The following is a 16,316-nucleotide window of genomic DNA, read 5'->3' on the forward strand; positions in this document are numbered from 1 at the left end:
GTGAGGTAACAATCCCACCTGAACCTTTCTCTTTGGTCAGGAACCAGACCAATCCTCTGGAAATGTCACCTAGAACCTCATCAGTATGCATGTCAGAACCCCCAGCTGACCTTGAAGCTGGGCCCTGTCCATGCAGGCCCAAATCTGAATCTGACAGGCAGGCCAGGCCTGGCATACAGTAGGACCACAGCAAGAACAGATGCTTGACTCTCATCTGATAAGTCAACCTCTCATCAATTACATCCATAAGACCCACATCCCTCTTTAGGTCTTGGTCTCCTCATCTATAGAAAGGAGCTAATTTAGCTTATAAGTTTAAGTGATCTTGACTGGTCAACCCACCTTGTCCTTTGCAAAACAGAGAAGGCTGAAGCAGCAGAATTGCAAGCTGTGTGATCTGTGATCCACTGTTTGCCCAGCTGAAATTTGTTACTCTTCCCCCAGCTGCACTGTCTCTCCCATCCAAGTACTAACCAGGCCCGACCCTGCTTAGCTTCTGAGAGCAGATGAGATCAGGTGCGTTCAGGATGGTATGACCGTAGACCACACTGTCTCTCAAAAACAAACAAACAACCCCCCCCCCAAAAAAAACACCTGCCCCTGCTCCCCAACCTGTGTCAGAATTACCAGAGAGGGCTTGTTAAATGCAAATCCCAGCCTCTGCACTACCTGTGGCGGTTGGTAGGCATCTCTGAACAAGGGCCCAAAATTTCCATTTAAAGCAATGCTGAGAAATCCTGGACACACTGAAACTGGAGAATCAAAATTCCAAACTAGACCAATCCTCTAAAAATGTCACCTGGACCCTACATATATGCATGCCAGAACCCAACTGATATTGAGGCTGGACCCACTCCATGCAGGCCCAAAGCTGAACCCAGCAGGTGGGCCAAACCTGGCACATAGTAGGACCACAGCAAAAACAGCCTTGGGAGCCCCAAGCATTACTGTCAGGCTTCATTTTGGGGAGATCTACAATGACTAGAAAAGCCTGGGATGGAATAGGGGAATAAATAACATAGAACTTAGTTCCTGCAATAAACTAGCTCCGGGAAGAACTAAGTTAAGGCTGTGACTGCTCCTGTCCCATCCCTTTTGCGCCAGTGGGGCTCGCCCTTGCATAAAGTGGTGCCCCAGTCTCAGCTTCTAGCCCGGGCGCTTCCAACTCACCAAAGCTCTGGCCTGAGGCCGCGGGAGGCTGCAGCCAGGGCCGTACGGGGCAGGGGCAGGGGCAGGCGGCAACGCTACGGGCTTGGTCAGCCGGGTGTCGGGGCACGTACCCCGCTACTCACCCTGGGCAGCTAGGGCCGAATGGTGGGACAGTGGACTGTGGCGGAGCGTGAGGAGCAGAGGCGGAGCAGGAGCGGGCGGCGGCAGCCTGGCCCTGCCCCGCTACACTTTAACTGTCCGCGCCGGCGCACCGCGCGCTCTCTGCGACCGGGAGAGGAACCGCGGGCGTCTCGCACTCGGTCAGCTCGGGGCAGTGACTGGAGCGCCAGGCTGCGAGCACCAGGCTGGCAGGCTGGCTCGGGCGGGCGGGGCGCGCGCAGCCCCAGAAGTGAATGCAATCGTGCACCTGGCTCACTGCTTGCACGTGTGCACGGGGTTGACAAGCGCTGCTGCTTGCTGGGCGTGCTTGGCTTGCGAAGGGTCGCGAGCCCCTGGACCCGGCCCATCCCTCCGAATCTGGCGGACTAGGGTTCTTTCACGTTCCCCACCGGAGGAGGGAATGGTGGGGCCAGGGTGGCGCTGTGGGAGGCGGAGCCTGGAGGGGTGGCCTGGGGCGCCTGGATAAGAGCGCCGCGGGAGGCGGGACGGGGCCCGGCACCGTAGGGAGCGGTGACCCTGAGATGTTGTTAGTGCTGCTGAGCTTGGTCGCGCTGAGTTGGGGTGCGGTGTTCCCAGAGCCGGTAAGACCCCGTCTGCGCCTCTTTCCCTCATTTACTGCCCTGGAGTCCCGACCCTGAAGGTGGCCGACCGGCCAGTTCATACCTCTTCAATGTGTTTGCGGAGTGCGGTCTAGAGAGAGCAAGTCTGTACCCCTAGGGCAGCCCAGCTTGTCCTGGCCAGTCGGCACCGGGCTTCAGGCAGCATGAGTCAGCGGAGTGGCAATCGGACAGACCCAGGTTCGAATGTCACTCTATATTCTTAATCCAGTCATTTATGCTCACTGAACCTCGGTGTCCTCATCTATGAAACAAAGGGTAATACCTAACTCACCAGAGTCTAGGGAGGGACAGGGAAGGCCTGTGAGACAGCAGCAAAGAGCCCAGTAGGTAGTAGGTGCTCAATATTGTTCTTCTGGGGGTCTTGAAGTCTGCCCACTTTTTGGAGCACAAGAGCTGCTTCTCTATTACCAGTCACCCTTTTTGTCATGTTGATTCATGTTGTGCTGAGGTGTCTTGTCCCTGAAGCTGGTAAGTCCCGAACTCTCCTTCAGGAGTTTCCTTTCTTCCCCAGTGCCTTGAAGGGCTGAGGAAATCTGATTCACTAAAGAAGAAAACGCTCATTGGCAAAATAGTATTTGAAATTATATCCCTACCTTTTTAGCACGGCATATAACATAAAAGCATAGTGGTTACCTGGTAATGGTTATGGAGAGAGAAACCCCATTCACGTGCCCTGATGTCTTCAGCCAGCGAGGATCCTTGCTGCACCGCTGTCTCAATTTGGCACCCCCTCGGCCTTTCCCACTAGAGAACAAATTCATTGCCTTTGCAGTGGTTGTTGTCAGGCCAACAGTCTGAACTCTAAATTTTAGAGCTGTTGCTATGCTTCCTGCAACCTGTATTATCAGCCTTTTGACAGAACTCAGCTCCGGTTGTGGTGGCTTATTTGTCTTTAAAAATGCCTCATGGTATCGTCCCTTGGAGTTCAGCTTCAAAAAGACAAAGGTGAGCGACTGACAGTTTCTCCTAAACCCAGATGACTCAAACCATCAAGTCTTGCCTTTTGTCTTACAAGGTGTTTGGAAATGTTGAGCCTGAGAGGGGATCAGCTTCCAGACCTGGTGGACGTACCACACTGAGTCTTGTCACTAGTACTTGCTGCTGCCTGAAAGGTCCAATATTTTATTCCAAAACCAAAGTATTGTATCATCTAATTAAAAACCATGAGCAGTGAATTCCAAAAGATGTAGTAGTGGCCTTGCTTGGGCACTGATGATACGTATTTTTTAAGTTCTTTTGAAAAGATAACATGTGATCACAATTGCTTTATGATTTTATAAATAGCTCAGGTAAGTTGGTCTTTTTGTATTAGAAGAGGAATGTTTTAATGTTTTAAAGAACCTGGAGAGAGTACCATGAAATGCATTTATGGCTTGCTTCTGTTCATCTTCTTAGCACAGGCAATCCTTAACCCGGGGAAAATTTAAAAACAAACAAACAAAACCTCTATTGGCCCTGAAAACCTATGGTTATACGTTAGAGTGTGAAGGGGTTTTCATGATGGTCCAGAGTCATCCCCTCTGGTCTTGAAGTGAGGTGATAAGCAGGCTTAAGGATCTAGTATACGGATGGCTGATCTTTGGTCCATCATAGCTAGCTACATGGGGAGCTTAGTCTCCCCCAAACTGAGAAGTGGACTAGCTCAGCTTTTCTTTGAGCATTTGTTACTTGTGTAGACATTTAAGGAAAAAAGATAGTATTTCAACTAATTTGGCTTGTGGTTTGCTGGCATTTAGCATGATACTTGGTTTCTTTCTCTCCTGCAGGCGATTCAGTGTGGCTCTGAAAATGGTAGGTGCACTAGGAAATGGGTATTTGGGGCTTCACATCGAAACTGAAAGCACAGTTGGACTTTTACAGGCCCAAAGCCAGGTAGTGGGTCATCAGAGACCAGGCTTCGGGTGAACCATTGCTTTGTTAGCTGATGCACAAGAAGCCTTTCTCTGCCCGAGGCAGAGCTCCCGGTGTTTCAGATCAGCTGGCTTCCTGGCCAGTAAGACAGTAAAAGGGGCAGAGGCAGGGCAGGAATGTCTGGGCAAGGCAGAAAGTGAAGTGTGCCACTCCTGAGAGGGAGATGGAATGCTGTGGGAAGGAGGTCACTTATACTCAGAAACAGTAAGCAAGTGTTTTAGGGGAGTGTTTGAGATCATAGCATTTAAAGACTAGGTGGACTTCGGCCCAAGAAATGTAGATGAGGAGGGTGAGGGGGTCGGGGGCGGGGGAGATGGTACTGGCAAAGCTTAGGAGGTAGGAAGTGAGAGTTGGTGGGCCAGCTGGCTGGAGCCCAGGCTGAGGCATGGGGAAGGCAGGACTGAGCCCAAAAACATGTCAAATACACTAAACACACACATACGTACATACACACACACACAGAGTCACCTGGAATGGTCCCAAGTGCTCTGTAGATTGGGGCCAGGAGGTTGAGTATCACCTCGGTTATAATTCAGTCAATGCTGAGAAATGTCTGGCCTGCCTCAGCAAGAACAAAGACAGGTTGTGAATGAGGGTCAGATCAGGGTGGGTCACTTAGAGGAGATGTCATCGAATTGGGCCAAGGAGGGATGTGTCATGGGCAGTCTCACCTTCTCCCAGGACCATCTCCAGAGTGGATGGTCAACCACACTCTGACCCCAGGAGACTTGAGGGACCTTCGAGTGGAATCTGTTAAAACCAGTGTTGCAACAGAGGACTATTCAATTTTGATGAACATAAGCTGGATACTCCGGGCAGATGGTAAGTTTTCATCAATCAAAGTTAAGCGGCCTAAAGCAGACGTGTGCAGACTATAGGATTCATTAATTTTATTCCTAGACATATACCCAGAAGAATATATATATACATGTACCCAAAAACACATGCTAGAATATTCATAGTAGCATTATTCACAACAGGCAAAAAATGGAAAGCACTCAAATTCCTGACTAGAATTGGAGTCACAGAATGGAATCCAATACAGGAATGAGCACGAACAATCTATAATGATACACAATCTGGAAGAATCTCTCATGTCCAAGAAGCTAGATTCAAAAGAATTCCTACAGTCATATCTGCATGTTTGCCTACAGTTGTACAAACTATATGATTCCATTAATTAAAGATGCAAAACAAGCAACACTAATCTAAGCAGTTAGGAGTCAGGACAGTGGTTCCATTGTGGTGGGGGTGACTGAAAGGAAAAGCATAAGAGACATCCCTGGGTGTTCCTTGACCTGGGTACCGACTGCATGAGTGTGCACACTCATTTGGTGGAACACATCTGATCTGTGTACCTCTTTGTATGTAATGTTACATCTCATGGAAGAAGATGTGGTAAGGCCAGAGATGATCCCCCAGGTTTAGGAAAAGCATTGGCTTGGGTGGTGAACATGCAATGCAATATACAGATGATGTATTATAGAATTGTATACTTGAAACCTCTATTATTTTATTAACCTACATCACCCCAATAAATTCAATGAAAACAAAATTTAAAAAATGAAAGGCAGTAACTTGGATAGATTACTGTTTCCACTTCCCAGTGGCATTGTGGAAGTCCTGGCATTCCCTCAAGGCAGCTTGTGTGTTCTTTTGATGAACAAATTCTGGGGGCCTGAAGCTCATGTCTGTGGCTTCCACCTGCTAAATTCAGTTAAATTCCATCTGTTCAGGAATCTGGGAATACCAGGCACAGAGAGGTGAGTCAGCTACAGGCACAGTCACAGGGACAGTGTCAGGAATCCCTCAAGGAGCTGTGAGTGGATGGGGGCAGGGAGGAAAAGGAGAGGGACCTGGTAAGCCCACTTAAATTAGGTGATGCAGTAAGGCTTTTGGCCCCCTACCTAGCAGAGTGAGCTCCGGTATTTGCTAACTGTTGTTATAGACACAGAATAAACCCTGGAGAGCAGAGATTAGGAGAAAAGGCACTCCAGGAATAAGAATTGGCATGGATAAAAGTGCAGTCAGTACAGGCATGGTTTGGTGATGACATTCTGGAGGGTTTTTACTTCTAAAGAAATCCAGAATAGTGCAGTGCTTGAGTCACCTTTGCAGGTAGCCTGTGAAATTCAGGCTCACATGTGAGGAGGAATGAGCTTGGGCTTTGTAATCCTCATGCGTATTCTGTACCTGCTTATACACCAGTACCACAGACCTGTCTGTGGCCACGGGGAGCTTTGTAAGCTCAGGTAAGTCACTCATCCCAATGAGCTGGGGGCAATAACGGTACCTACTCTTCAGGGCTGTTGTATGAAATGAGGCATGTATACTCTTAGCATCAAGTCAGCAACATAGTAAGTGCTAAATAAACTCTCTTGTCTATCTCATTAGCCAGCATCCGTTTGTTGAAGGCCACCAAGATCTGTGTGACAGGCAAAAACAACTTCCAGTCCTACAGCTGTGTGAGGTGCAATTACACAGAGGCCTTCCAGACTCAGACCAGACCCTCTGGTGGAAAAGTAAGCATTTTGAGGAACTTGGTTAATTGTCATTAAAGCTGGGAAGGCCTTTTGCTTGGGGATGTAGATGATGTGCTACCCACAAAGGCTGGTGTGCAGCTACAACTTCAGCCTAGAGCATGTGCCTGGGCTCAAAGCCTGGTTTTGGACACTTATCTGCTGTGTGCCTTGGGCAAGTCAGCATCTCTTGGCCTCATTTTCCCCCTCAGCAGAGTGCGGGGAGCTGAACTTAGACTATATCCTGGCTCTAAAATTTTATGCTTCTCTGATTCTGGGAGTTACAATGAAAATTGTGTGGGGTCAATTCCCTAAGCAGACATTGACTAGAGACCTAGGTTTCAGCAGTAAGTTGAGGAATAAAACTCTAAATGAAAAGGACAATACAAAACTATTATGTTTTTTGCATCACAGTATTTCAGAAATTCAGGAGATCCTTGCTTTGCCTTTCAGTGGATGTTTTCCTACGTTGGCTTTCCCATAGAGTTGAACACACTCTACTTCATTGGGGCCCATAATATCCCCAATGCAAATATGAATGAAGACAGCCCCTCCTTGTCTGTGAATTTCACCTCACCAGGTAAACTTCCTCACTCTTCTGTCTTCCTGAGATGCTTGCTTTGGGTATGTAGTTTGGTATAGAGAGGTCGGGGTACCCTGGACAAGGTGTTTGGCCTTGTCAAGTCTTGAAACATGGACACAATAGTAACTGTACCGACCGAGAGTGGAGAAGAGGTAAACTTAGGAAAAAGACCATTTCTGTGTGGTGGGTACTGTGCTGAGCACTTGACATGCATCATGTCATTTAAGCCTCTAACAGCTCCAAGGTTGGGATAGCCCTGTATAACAGGTGAAGAAACTTCTCAAGTAACTTGGCCTGGGTTACACACACAGTAAAAGAGAAGCTGATATTCAAACCCTGGTCCTTCTTGATCCACGCACTTTAGACACTCTGTCATTTATGCAAAACGTTTCTCAGTCTTGCTTCGTAACATGCTGTGTTGTTTGATAGCATGCTCCTCAATCTCTGAGGATGTACAGCCACCAGTAGGCTCATCCCCTGAACTGTCAGCGAGAAGCAGTGTGGCCCCAAGTTGAATGCTGGTTTTTTTCTCCTATTATATGGCATACAGTCAGGTCTCTAGTGTTACACCTGCAATGTCACACACACTGCAATGAGGATGAGACAGGGTCATGTGTGACAGGGTCCAGTATGGTGTCTGGCTACAGCGGTTCCCACACCACCCCCATCTGGGATGGGTCACCTCTTCTCTACCCTATGCCTGTTCTCTGTCTCAGGTGAGCTTCCAAATGGGCAATTTCTAATCATGTTCTTTGAGATTGTGGTCCCAGATGTTCTTAGTGCCATACCCTACTTTTAAAAATGTAAATGTTTTTATTTTGGAATAATTTTAGATTTATAGAAAAGTTGCCATGATAGTTCTAAGTTTCCATATACCCCTCACCCAGTTTCCCTTATCAGCAACATCTCATATTACCATGGGACATTTGTCACAACTAGGAAACCAACATTTGTGCATTTCTGTTAACTATGCTCTAGACTTTATTTGGATTTCACCTGCTGTTCCATTAATGTCCTCTTTCTGTTTTAGCTGCATTTTGTCTGTTGTGTCTCCTTAGTCTCCCTTGGTCTGTGACAGCTTTTTAGTCTTTCTTTGTTCTTCATGACCTTGACAGTCTTGGGGAGCACTGGCCAGCATCTTGGGAAACATCCCCTAGTCTGAGTACACTGCAGGGATGAGCCACCCTTCCCATGGCATCCTATCGGGGCATGTGGCATCCATGCATCATGGGTGGTGTTTACTTTTATCACTTGGTGAAGTGGCATCTGGCAGACCTCTGCATGTAAATCTACTATTTTTCCCCTTCCCAAGTCTAGTTTTTGGAAACAAATCACTAAGCCCACCATCCTACGGTGGGAGTGTGGGGTGGATTAAGCTCCACCTACTAGAAAGGGCCCTATTTACACATATTACCAAATCTCATTTTAAAGGACCGTTTGAATCTTCTCCTGGGGATCATAGATCCTGTTGTGATAAAGACTATATTGAAATTAGACTCTGGTCACCACATCATGGTTAGATAATCTTCTGTTTAACAGTAAAATGTTAGTGTCCTATTTAAATCTGCAATCTTACCTCACATCTCGAATATTCTGACAATTCATATGGGTGTGGTAAGCATATATGTGTGTTTACTTGTTGGCAAGGGGTGGAGCAGAGGTATCTTTTCTGAAATGTAAAAACTTTCATTCAAATTTCCAGGCTGCCTAGACCATGTAATGAAATACAAAAAAAAGTGCATTGAGGCAGGTAAGTAAATACATAATTTGCTTTTGTTTCTTAAAGAAACTCATAACTTGAGCCAGCACAACTCAATCCATCTTCCATGAAGACACTGAGGTTGAGTTTCTCTGCCCACTGAATCAAACATCCAGTCTGTCCAGGGAAGGACAGACCCTTAGTGGGGTTTCGTAGTGAGCAACACTCACAGAAAAAATGCCCCACCCCAGTGGCTGAACCAACAATTTAGCTCAAACCACATTGATGATGGTGCCGCTTATAAGCTGTTCCTGACTGGAGGGGTGATCCATAAGTCCTTCCACCTGCTCATACACCAATACCACTGACCTGTGGTCATGGGGACTCTGAGAACCTGCTTGGATTAACAAACATTCAAGGTGGGAGTGTTAGCTGAAGTAATGAACCAACAGCATGTTCTCAACCTGTGTCCTCACAGGGGTCATCTCTTGCATGCTAGGCTACTAGAACCTGCCCCTACTCTTTGCATTTTGAAATCAGACCCTTCACGACAAACAGTCCCAGGTGTCAAATTTCCAAGGATTGTACAAGGACTTGCGTAAATTTCTGGGTAATATAGTCTTAGGATGCTGAAGAAGTTAGAGGTATTTGGGGGAATTGGTCCCCATCTTTTACAAACCCCCATCCCATAAGGAATCCCTGTGCACCCTGTCAGACTGATCTATATGTGGTCTCCTTGTTGGCAGACTTGAGCATTGTGCCGAGAGTATGGAGTATGGAGGGCAATGGTGATGTGAAGAGGTCTGGGGGCCTTCAGTCAGTCCTAGAGCCACTCCCAAAGGCCACCTGAGCTAGGGCCTGAAATGGTCTCCTAGATGGGGAACATAATGCATGCTATTATATATTACCTTCCTGGAAATTAACCTAGTGCTGATTTGCAAGTCTCATGAGTGAAACAACTGGCTTCTTCTCAGGGAGTAGATCTGTCAGGGAATCCTGTGAGGCATTTCCTTTTTTCTTCACATCTAGCAAAGCTGGCAGAGTAGTTCAAAGGATGAAGCCCCTAGAACCCCAGGATGTTCTAGTAGTTATAGTCCTGACCCTGAATCCATTTGCTCTATAATCTTAGACAAATCCCCAACACATGGCTTGTCCTCCCCATCCTGGAAAGGAGAAAACACTGATCCCAGCCCTTAAGTCAAAATGGACATTGAGAACAGAAGTGAGCAGCAGAACCCAGTCTATACTGCCCACCATCCTCAGCCTGGGGAAGTGGAGCAGTGACTTGAGGTCCTTAAAATTTGTGGGCAGCAGCTACTTTGAGATTCTGGGAGCAATGACAAATAAAAAGTACACTGTATAGTGCAGCCTGCATCTCTTGGATGTGTGCCTGGGGACTTGTATTTGTTTTTGTTAAGCCCTTTGGGGGACGTAGATGAAGGAAGAGTTTGCAACTTCATCTGTGTGATTCTCTCTTGATAGGAAGTCTCTGGGACCCAAATATCACTGCTTGTAAGAAGGACGAGAAGACAGTAGAAGTCAATTTTACAACCAGTCCCCTTGGAGACAAATACGTGGCTGTTATCCAAAATAACTTTTCAACTGCAAGTTCTTCGCTGGAGGTACTCTTTCCCTTCATTTCCTTAACACCACCCATCCTCAACCTCCAGCTTTCCTTACCTTACTGAAGAAAAACATATGCACTCCAGGATTCCCTGGACAGGCTCTCTTTTAAGAGACCATAGACAGAACTGTCTACTGTCCAACTGTGCTGGGTGATTTTGATTAATTCAACAGAGAAAAATAAGTCTATGGGTGCATCACTGGAAATGTCCCTCTGATTCTAAGTTGAAATACAGGTAGAGAGAAGGTCAGAAGTATGAAATGAATCTGCATTCATATAGTCTAATGAATTGAAAGTCATTTTGAGAAGAGTGGTTTCTTCACTGGCAGTCATTGATCTACTCACTCATACAGTTCCTAACTACTGATTTTGTCTTAGTTATCTGCACGGAGCAAACTAACTCGAACTTCTATCATGGTTCCAGTGACTGAGGACAGTGAAGGTGCTGTGGTCCAGGTACAGTTCAGTGAGGAGCTTTGGGGAGGGGAAGACTGATTTCTACACCGTTAATTGCTTTTGACGAGTCCTTTCAAAACTGGAATAGGTGAGCTCTCTCCTGTTCATTTCTGCCAGCAGTCTTACATTAAGTGATGTTAATGGGCAATTCTTGTCTTAGTTTTTACAGTGGTGAGGTCAGGAAGCTGACCTTACAGTTACGGTGTCTTATGCTTTTTTATTAGTGGCTGTTGACTTTCCAAAATGCTTTTATTTCCATGTTCTGTCACAAAGCCAATGAGTAATTCTCAGACAGGAGTACCATTTTATTTTCCCAAGCTTCAGTTTCAACTGTAAAATGAAGTGTTAAAATCATGTGAAATGTGAAGGCTTGGTTTCCTGATTAGTGTGTGAACTTTGAAGGGCAACTGCCTGTCCTCACAGGGCCTCAGTTTACTCAGATAGACAATAGGAAATTGAGCTCTGGCTGGTGTGGCTCAATTGGTTGGAGCATCGCCCCATAACCGAAAGGTTGTGGGTTCAGTCCCTGATCTGGGTGCGTATGGGAGGGAACCAATCGATGCTTCTCTCTTACGCTAATGTTTCTCTCTCCCTTCCTCTCTCTCTAAAAGCAATGAAAAAAAATGTCTTTGGGTGAGGATTAAAAAAACAAAAATAGAAGTTAAGACTAGCAGATGCTCTCTGGTCTCATTCAAATCTGAGTTTATGATGTGAGCCATGGAGGGTCTCAGTGAGCTACAGCCTTACCCAAGATATAAGGAGCTTTTCCTTTTCTTTCTCTGGAACATAAAGGCAGAACCTTGCCGTGCCAGCTGCCTGTCTACATCCTCCTCCAGGGAACCAGACTTTCCTAGTCCCAGGGTACTTTCATGTCATAAAGCATGACTTAATAGGAGCTCTACTGCTGTTTGTTCTTTTGAGGAAATACTTGTATATACCTAGTGTAACCTAACCTGTTTAGATATGGAAACTGACATGTTAGCTGCATTTAGTTTAGGTTCAGACCCCAGGAAACTTAAAAGGTGCTTCAGTCTTTGGACACTGGTTTGGACTTGAGGTCTTTACCACTGAAGTGTGACCAAGGGGAAAAAAAGTCCTATTACAAGAGGGAGCAGCAGGGTTGAAACCAGGAAAAAAGGGGAAGAGAAGTTTCAGTGGAAGTAGGAATAATGGTGAGATTTTGTTCTGCAGTGTGGTGGAACTTTCTGATCCTCTTGTTTTCCCTCAGTTGGTTCCGTATTTCCATACTTGTGGCTATGACTGCATCCGTCGCAAAGGAACTGTTGTGCTTTGCCCACAAACAGGTGGCTCCTTCCCTCCAGATAACAGTGAGTGCCCAGTCATTGTCACAGGATGATCGGAGAGGTTCACAGCAGGAAGGGCCAGCTGTCACCACTGCCCCATTCAATATGTGACAGGGTGTGTGGGGGATGTGACAGAGTCCCTGCCTGTGTATGCAGGCAAAGATGTCAGAGCTGAATAAGATGAAATTTTATTTATAAAATTGCCTTGCGATCCTTTATAAAGCAGAATATACACAAGGGGAAAAAATAAACAGTGCGGAATGGATGTTTAGAGCCACGAGGATCTGCTTAAAAAGTCAAGAGCATAAAAGGACTGAGTTTATAAAGGAACATGCACTTCACTGCATTTTTCGTATCTTATCAGTCTGAGTGGCCCAGGCCTACCTGTTGCTATAACTTGATGGGATCATGTGGCCAACATTTGGATAACAAAGTAGTATACTGGCACTGAAAGACACGCCTCACTGGTGCCTGAGAGCAGCATGTTCTGGAAAATGTGTCTCTGGGTTTAGAGATGTTAGTACTTCCACTTACAGATGGACAAATAAAATGTTCTAGAATTAGCCCAGGGATGGGGCCAAAACTTGGAAGGTGTTATTTTTAGAAACTTAGCCAAACCAACTAACAACAATCCAGGTGCCTAACAGTCCTGACTCTGTGTGGGCACAGTGCCCCTGGGTCCCTGAGCACATCTGGGAGCCAGAGCTTACCTGATCCTTGACATCCTGTGAGGAGGTGGCTTTATCCCCCACATTTCCTGTCTTACAGAACAACCTTTAAAAATGCATGTATGTGTATTACATATTAAGTAATTGCACCCAGAATAAAGTTAATTCATCAAAGAACAAAAAAACAAATGTAAACTCTAGTTACATTAGTATAAATATGGAGTAAGAAGCCAAAGTGATTTTAGAGAACTAGTCTTAATCTCCTCTCATATCCTGAGAATCAAATAATAGATCTGGACACTAGAAAAACACACTATTCTTCAGACCCCTTAGAGACCTATTGATCCTTGGTTTTAAAGGGGTCTGAATTTCTGCAAAAAGAGCAAAAATCTTAGCTTCCAAGTAGGAGGTAATTTGGTTTTGTTTTGCTCAAGGTGATAAGCTTTGTTTTCTTCAGGCAGACATGTGCCAAGTGGCTGGCTCCCTCTCCTCCTCCTGGCTCTGCTGGTGGCCACATGGGTGCTGGCGGTTGGGATCTATCTAACGTGGAAATGTGGTAAGGGTTATGATGCCATGCATCGAAGAAACCTGCTTTTGAAGGAGATTCCTCTAGAGGCAGTCACATTTTGGCATTGGACAGGAGTCAGATAGCATTTATTTAATGTCTTAAGAGATCTCCTGAAAAGACATACACTGACTGGATTGTATCTGCTAAGTAAGGTAAAGCAGGGATCAGGACCTCCAGATCTGGTGACTAGCATCTGTTTCATTTTTACCATTCAGGCATCGACAGGTACTGAAATGGGCAGACAGCTAACAAGGAATGGCAGTGTGTCTGTGATAGGTACTCTCTGCTAGTTCCTACTTTTTATAAAAAATAATTCTTACAAGGTGTAACACCAGTTACTTGGTTTCATATAATCTAAGGACCTTGCCAACATTAAAACATTGAGGATTGCCTACAGAAGCCAGACTCTGTACATAGCTGACTAGAGCGTGGTACACTGAAAGCTTCTGCTTCTCCTCCTCTCCATGTGGAAAAAAGGAAATAAAAATGCAGACTGTGAGTCTCTGTGATGGTGTAGATAGACCGAGATTAATCTCATGATCTACACTAAGAAAGCCATGTGGAACTTTGACCTCAGGAATACTGACACTCAGAAGATACCGTGTGGCCTGTCATTGGTTATAGTACTTTCAAAGGTAGCCTGTGTTCACTAGCACACAGAGGGCACCATTCCAGTTAAGTTCCAGCTGAAATGGGGCACCACTGAACCTTAAGGAGTGGTAAAGAAACTCTACCACCTGCAGGTAGAAAACGGAACTACTGAGTTGACCCAACTCCAAACACGAAGGGCAGCAGTCAGGTTGTTCCTGTTTACATGCCTATGGTACTAAAAACACCCAAGTTCAACAACCCACATAAAACAGAGTACCTTAAACCGGAACAATTCCTATGAATTTACCTGAAAAGGTATGGCTTGATTAAGAGAACTGATTTAGTGGCCAGGACTTAGAAAATACAGCTTTTACATCTTTACAGTGAAAGCCTGTCATTTGCTGTTCATAGATGACAAATGCTTTTCTCTCTCCACAGAAAGGAACAGGACTTCCTTCCCTACCACTGTGCTACTGCCCCTCATTAAGGTTCTTGTGGTTTACCCATCTGAAATATGTTTCCAGCACACGGTTTGTTACTTCACTGAATTTCTTCAAAATCATTGCAGAAGTGAGGTTATCCTTGACAAGTGGCAGAAAAAGAAAATAGCTGAGATGGGTCCCGTGCACTGGCTTACCACTCAGAAGCAAGCAGCAGACAAAATCATTTTCCTTCTTTCCAATGATGTCAACACTGTATGTGATGGTACCTGTGGCAAGAGCGAGGGCAGCCCCCGTGAGAACTCCCAAGACCTGTTCCCCCTGGCCTTTAACCTCTTCTGCAGCGATCTGAGAAGCCAGACTCATGTGCACAAATACATAGTGGTCTATTTTAAAGAGGCTGATACCAAAGACGATTACCATGCTCTCAACGTCTGCCCCAAGTACCGCCTCATGAAGGAAGCTACCGCTTTCTGCACAGAACTTCTCCATGCTGAGCAGCACAGGTCAGCACGAAAAAGGCTGCGAGCCTGCCACAACAGCTGCTCCTTTGTGTAGCCCTCCCATTAGAAATGAGAACTTGAAGGCTTCCTACCCCTCCAATTTGAAAAAGCTTCTGTGATGATTGTGAAGTTTATTGTATGGGTGACTTGTAGGGAGGATTTTATATATACCTGCATTAGCAAAAGGAATAGGGAGGACTCATAACAAGATACGTGCTTTAGTCTAGCAATTAAACTTTTATGCCAATACTTAAAATATTACTGGCTACTGTAGTATTAACTAAAGAATGGAAACTAAATTTATAGTTATAAAGCTAAATCATTTTCATAACTAAAAATCAAGAATAGTTATAATGTAAAACTGTAACCATCCTGACAATGCAGTAAGAAACATCTTCCAACTGAATGTGTGATCTTGAATTGTCTGTGCCTTGCCTTGGAGGTAGAATTGTTTACTTTTGTAACATTCTAAGTTTAATGAATGCCAAATTTCGTAAGCCCTTGTTAATTCACTCAATAACTTCTTAGGTAAAAACCCTGTTACACACGTCTTTATTTTTAATATAAAAATATAACCCATCTTTGCTCATCAGATGACCTAGTATATGTGTAACCGATTGTATTATTTGGTGTTTTTGTAAGACCATCCCTCTCTGAACTAGGTTAATGTCCTATCTGCTTGTTGTACAGGTAACTTTAACATGAACACCAATACACATGTGGACCTGTTGTCTACTTCTGCCCTCTTAGCTGTTAGAGGTTATTGTCATAGTTCAGAGTTTTTTGGTTATTACATTAACTTTTTGGGTTTAGAAACAAAAATTCCTATTATGTTGGAAGATAACTCTCAAAGTAGTTTTATAAATGAGTTATTATAATGGCTAACTTAAGTTAAAAAAAAAAAAACTACCACCACAGACTTACAGAACACAAGAGTTAATGTGGTATTTTGAGCCTTCTAACTTTTTTTATTTTCCGAAAAGCATCTTTTTCTTATTTTAGGTTACCAAAAGGTTATATGTATTAACACATGTGTTTTTCTAAGAATACCAGTTTTTTCACACAATGTAATACTGAATATGCTCTAGAATGTGGACCAGTTTCAAGTAGATGACTGCTAAAATGTATCTGTAGATTATTTTTAAAGGGTCATGCCACACCTAATACATGTCCTAAGCATAAAATAAAAGCCAAAATAACTAAGCATAGAATGAAACCTCACCGTGTCCTGCTTTACCAGCAGATACTTAGCAATCACTCAGGCAATATGTTTAATGTGGTAAAGGTCACACATTTGTCAGGATCAGTCCTCATGGTGCTTAAAAGTGCTGGTAATAGAAGATGAACACGGCTTATATCAAAACTTAGGCCAGAAGCCACTTCCTCTGAATCAACATCTACCAGTTATAACAGCAATAAGCTATTACATGGAAAACTATTAAAAACAGAAATACATTATGCTTTTGGAACTAGGTAGCCAACACTACATTGTGTTGAAACA

At 44.8% G+C, this 16,316-nt stretch overlaps 2 protein-coding genes across 8 annotated transcripts in view; one reads left to right on the top strand and one right to left on the bottom strand.

The window, feature by feature from the left end:
- The window catches only part of CHDH (choline dehydrogenase), a 38,222-nt gene extending 36,802 nt beyond the window's left edge, over positions 1–1,420 (bottom strand). Inside the window, exon 1 of one of the 2 annotated variants that reach the window (XM_045832511.1) lies at positions 1,293–1,420. The gene's annotated coding sequence lies outside the window, so the exon portion shown is untranslated. Of the gene's footprint in view, positions 1–1,170 lie in introns of both variants that reach the window. The other variant, XM_045832510.1, reaches the window with a different exon arrangement.
- On the top strand, positions 1,335–16,031 carry IL17RB (interleukin 17 receptor B). Of its 6 annotated transcripts, XM_045832517.1 has the most exons (12): positions 1,440–1,469; positions 2,965–3,061; positions 3,716–3,740; positions 4,542–4,682; positions 6,255–6,382; positions 6,833–6,959; positions 8,665–8,712; positions 10,144–10,283; positions 10,664–10,741; positions 11,970–12,069; positions 13,171–13,269; positions 14,311–16,031. In XM_045832517.1, exons 4-12 carry the CDS (start codon positions 4,559–4,561, stop codon positions 14,868–14,870), a joined length of 1,404 nt encoding a protein of 467 aa, XP_045688473.1. In that variant the 5' UTR covers positions 1,440–1,469; positions 2,965–3,061; positions 3,716–3,740; positions 4,542–4,558; the 3' UTR covers positions 14,871–16,031. The 6 variants fall into 6 exon arrangements, with proteins under 6 accessions (XP_045688475.1, XP_045688472.1, XP_045688473.1 ...); XM_045832519.1 differs by lacking the exon at positions 2,965–3,061 and having other exon boundaries at positions 1,335–1,469; positions 4,584–4,682; XM_045832516.1 differs by lacking the exon at positions 2,965–3,061 and having other exon boundaries at positions 1,368–1,469.
- Positions 16,032–16,316: the final 285 nt, after the last annotated feature.

This window comes from Phyllostomus hastatus, unplaced genomic scaffold (genome assembly GCF_019186645.2).
Source record: "Phyllostomus hastatus isolate PE091 unplaced genomic scaffold, TTU_PhHast_1.1 phas_contig_16, whole genome shotgun sequence".
Classification (NCBI taxonomy): domain Eukaryota; kingdom Metazoa; phylum Chordata; class Mammalia; order Chiroptera; family Phyllostomidae; genus Phyllostomus; species Phyllostomus hastatus.